Source organism: Nerophis lumbriciformis, linkage group LG33, assembly GCF_033978685.3.
Source record: "Nerophis lumbriciformis linkage group LG33, RoL_Nlum_v2.1, whole genome shotgun sequence".
Lineage (NCBI taxonomy): Eukaryota > Metazoa > Chordata > Actinopteri > Syngnathiformes > Syngnathidae > Nerophis > Nerophis lumbriciformis.
The window spans coordinates 15,842,501-15,847,380 of NC_084580.2; the positions used below are offsets into that span (position 1 = coordinate 15,842,501).

A 4,880-nucleotide genomic window follows, 5' to 3' on the forward strand; every position below is an offset into this window, starting at 1 on the left:
CGGAGGAAGGTGGAGGGTGCCGCCACCACCACCACCACCAGTGTTCCTTTTCTATGCATCACCGCATCCCATACCAAATTACAATAACAGTCATAACCAACCGCATGTTTCCTCACGTGTCGTGTGCGCCATTGGGCTGTGTCGCACCCTGCTGGGATGGTATCGATCCACCAGTGCATGGAGGAGAACTCCTGCATGTTAAGTTCAATTGAAAGTGCACGGGAGGCGCAGGCAAAATGCGCAAAGGCGAAAAAGAACTCACCGATGTGGATGATGGAGTCTGAGAGCGCACACTTCCACTCCTGGCTCCAAATGCCGGCCATAAGCAACATAGCCCAAAGAACTCGCATGTTGTCCAAATAGATGCCGTAGTCTCCTCCCTGTTGGGAAAAAAAAATCAAAGCAGATCCCAAGAAAAAAGGAGGAAATCTTCTCGTTTAGTCCATGTAGTTCTTCACTATAGGATGGAAAGGGGGTGGGGTGGGTGGAAGTGGACCCTCCTGGCGTTAAATCATATCGTGTCCGAGAGGAGAGGCGCGAAAGCCGCAGACGGCGGGCAGCATCCGAGCGGAGAAGCAAAGGAGGATGATGAGGAGGAGGAGGAGGAGGGAGAAAATCTGCACGCCTGCGATGGCAATGCTGAACCGTGCAGCTCCTCGCTTATAACACAACCAGCCTCTATCGCACTTGTACCTCCTCCATGCAGTAACGCAATCCAACAGGAGCCTCAATGGGGCAAAACTTCCGTCGTTCCCGTTTGGATGGCGGCGTCCCCCGTGGTCACTTCCACTTCTTGGTCCCCCGAAGAAGTGAGAGGTAGCATATTCCCGAAATTCCCCCCCCGAAGCCCCGGAAGAGAGGATGTCTTCACTGATGAGGATGATGAGGATGCGCACACAGCCTCAGTCAGTCGCAATCTGTACGCGGGTACCCGCGTTAAGCCCCGGCGTGCACGGAAAGATGGGGAGAGAGGAGGTGTCCCTGATTGTGTGTATGTGTGTGTGTGAGAGTGTGTGTGTGTGTGTGTGGAGGAGGGAGTGAGTGGGAAGGAGGAGAGAGAGAGAGAGAGAGAGACAGTCTTGATGAATAGGACATTTTTAACACCATAGATGCATCCTTATCCCCTAGATCGTTTTTTATTCGAGGCAGATGGCCGCCCCACATTGAGGTTTTGAGGATTTTATACCATGTTCAAATTGACTCTTGTTGGCTCTCTTTGATTATTTACAGTGCAAGTTAAAACTCTACTATGCAAAGCGAAAGCCGTTTATCAACAACACCCAGAAACGCTGCCGGCTTCACTCATCTAAGATGGACTGATGCAAAGTGGAAAAGTGTTCTTTTGATCTGACGAGTCCACATTTCAAATTGTTTTTGGAAACTGTGGATGTCGTGTCCTCCCGGAACAAAGAGGAAAAGAACCATCCGGATTGTTCAAAAGTTCAAAAGCCAGCATGTGTGATGGTATGAGGGTGTATTAGTGCCCAAAGCATGGGTAACTTACACATCTGTGAAGGCACCATTAATGCTGAGAGGTACATACATGTTTTGGAGCAACATATGTTGCCATCCAAGAAACGTCTTTTTCATGGACGCCCCTGCTTATTTCAGCAAGACAATGCCAAGCCACATTCTGCACGTGTTACAGCAGCGTGGCTTCATAGTAAAAAGAGTGCGGGTACTAGACTGGCCTGCCTGTAGTCCAGACCTGTCTCCCTTTAAAACTGTGTGGCGCAATATGAAGCGTAAAATACCATAACGGAGACCCCGGACTGTTCCTTATCCCCTAGATCATTTTTTATTCGAGGCAGATGGCCGCCCCACATTGAGTTTTGAGGATTTTATACCATGTTCAAATTGACTCTTGTTGGCTCTCTTTGATTATTTACAGTGCAAGTTAAAACTCTACTATGCAACGCAAAAGCCGTTTATCAACAACACCCAGAAACGCCGCCGGCTTCGCTGGGCCCGAGCTCATCTAAGATGGACTGATGCAAAGTGGAAAAGTGCTCTTTTGGTCTGACGAATCCACATTTCAAATAGTTTTTGGAAACTGTGGATGTCGTGTCCTTCCGGAACAAAGAGGAAAATAACGGATTGTTATAGGTGCAAAGTTCAAAAGCCAGCATCTGTGATGGTATGAGGGTGTTTTAGTGCCCAAAGCATGGGTAACGTACACATATGTGAAGGCACCATTAATGCTGAAAGGTACATACATGTTTTGGAGCAACATATGTTGCCATCCAAGAAACGTCTTTTTCATGGACGCCCCTGCTTATTTCGGCAAGACAATGCCAAGCCACATTCTGCACATGTTACAGCAGCGTGGCTTCATAGTAAAAAGAGTGCGGGTACTAGACTGGCCTGCCTGTAGTCCAGACCTGTCTCCCTTTAAAACTGTGTGGCGCAATATGAAGCGTAAAATACCATAACGGAGACCCCGGACTGTTCCTTATCCCCTAGATCATTTTTTATTCGAGGCAGATGGCCGCCCCACATTGAGGTTTTGAGGATTTTATACCATGTTCAAATTGACTCTTGTTGGCTCTCTTTGATTATTTACAGTGCAAGTTAAAACTCTACTATGCAACGCAAAAGCCGTTTATCAACAACACCCAGAAACGCCGCCGGCTTCGCTGGGCCCGAGCTCATCTAAGATGGACTGATGCAAAGTGGAAAAGTGTTCTTTTGGTCTGACGAATCCACATTTCAAATAGTTTTTGGAAACAGTGGATGTCGTGTCCTTCCGGAACAAAGAGGAAAATAACGGATTGTTATAGGTGCAAAGTTCAAAAGCCAGCATCTGTGATGGTATGAGGGTGTTTTAGTGCCCAAAGCATGGGTAACGTACACATATGTGAAGGCACCATTAATGCTGAAAGGTACATACATGTTTTGGAGCAACATATGTTGCCATCCAAGAAACGTCTTTTTCATGGACGCCCCTGCTTATTTCGGCAAGACAATGCCAAGCCACATTCTGCACATGTTACAACAGTGTGGCTTCATAGTAAAAAGAGTGCGGGTACTAGACTGGCCTGCCTGTAGTCCAGACCTGTCTCCCTTTGAAAATGTGTGGCGCAATATGAAGCGTAAAGTATCACAACGGAGACCACCGGACTGTTCCTTATCCCCTAGATCGTTTTTTATTCGAGGCAGATGGCCGCCCCACATTGAGGTTTTGAGGATTTTATACCATGTTCAAATTGACTCTTTTTGGCTCTCTTTAATTATTTACAGTGCAAGTTAAAACTCTACTATGCAAAGCGAAAGCCATTTATCAACAACACCCAGAAACGCTGCCGGCTTTGCTCACCTAAGATGGACTGATGCAAAGTGGAAAAGTGTTCTTTTGGTCTGACGAGTCCACATTTCAAATTGTTTTTGGAAACTGTGGATGTCGTGTCCTCTCAGAACAAAGAGGAAAAGAACCATCCGGGTTGTTCAAAAGTTCAAAAGCCAGCATCTGTGATGGTATGGGGGTGTATTAGTGCCCAAAGCATGGGTAACTTACACATCTGTGAAGGCACCATTAATGCTGAGAGGTACATACATGTTTTGGAGCAACATATGTTGCCATCCAAGAAACGTCTTTTTCATGGACGCCCCTGCTTATTTCAGCAAGACAATGCCAAGCCACATTCTGCACGTGTTACAGCAGCGTGGCTTCATAGTAAAAAGAGTGCGGGTACTAGACTGGCCTGCCTGTAGTCCAGACCTGTCTCCCTTTGAAAATGTGTGGTGCAATATGAAGCGTAAAATACCATAACGGAGACCCCGGACTGTTCCTTATCCCCTAGATCATTTTTTATCCGAGGCAGATGGCCGCCCCACATTGAGTTTTGAGGATTTTATACCATGTTCAAATTGACTCTTGTTGGCTCTCTTTGATTATTTACAGTGCAAGTTAAAACTCTACTATGCAACGCAAAAGCCGTTTATCAACAACACCCAGAAACGCCGCCGGCTTCGCTGGGCCCGAGCTCATCTAAGATGGACTGATGCAAAGTGGAAAAGTCTTCTTTTGGTCTGACGAATCCACATTTCAAATAGTTTTTGGAAACTGTGGATGTCGTGTCCTTCCGGAACAAAGAGGAAAATAACGGATTGTTATAGGTGCAAAGTTCAAAAGCCAGCATCTGTGATGGTATGAGGGTGTTTTAGTGCCCAAAGCATGGGTAACTTACACATATGTGAAGGCACCATTAATGCTGAAAGGTACATACAGGTTTTGGAGCAACATATGTTGCCATCCAAGAAACGTCTTTTTCATGGACGCCCCTGCTTATTTCAGCAAGACAATGCCAAGCCACATTCTGCACGTGTTACAACAGTGTGGCTTCATAGTAAAAAGAGTGCGGGTACTAGACTGGCCTGCCTGTAGTCCAGACCTAACTCCCTTTGAAAATGTGCGGCGCAATATGAAGCGTAAAATACCACAACGGAGACCCCGGACTGTTCCTTATCCCCTAGATCATTTTTTATTCGAGGCAGATGGCCGCCCCACATTGAGGTTTTGAGGATTTTATACCATGTTCAAATTGACTCTTGTTGGCTCTCTTTGATTATTTACAGTGCAAGTTAAAACTCTACTATGCAAAGCGAAAGCCGTTTATCAACAACACCCAGAAACGCTGCCGGCGTCGCTCATCTAAGATGGACTGATGCAAAGTGGAAAAGTGTTCTTTTGGTCTGACGAGTCCACATTTCAAATTGTTTTTGGAAACTGTGGATGTCGTGTCCTTCCGGAACAAAGAGGAAAAGAACCATCCGGATTGTTCAAAAGTTCAAAAGCCAGCATCTGTGATGGTATGAGGGTGTATTAGTGCCCAAAGCATGGATAACGTACACATCTGTGAAGGCACCATTAATGCTGAGAG

General features: G+C 46.2%; 1 protein-coding gene across 3 annotated transcripts in view; it reads right to left on the minus strand.

The window, feature by feature from the left end:
- Positions 1-992, minus strand: part of grid2 (glutamate receptor, ionotropic, delta 2) — a 1,282,048-nt gene extending 1,281,056 nt beyond the window's left edge. For all 3 annotated transcript variants that reach the window (XM_061928893.1, XM_061928894.1, XM_061928896.1), the window contains exon 1: positions 263-992. In XM_061928893.1, coding sequence (XP_061784877.1) covers positions 263-350 — 88 coding nt within the window. In that variant the 5' untranslated portion in view covers positions 351-992. The remainder of the gene's footprint in view (positions 1-262) is intronic.
- Between the last annotated feature and the right edge of the window lie 3,888 nt (positions 993-4,880).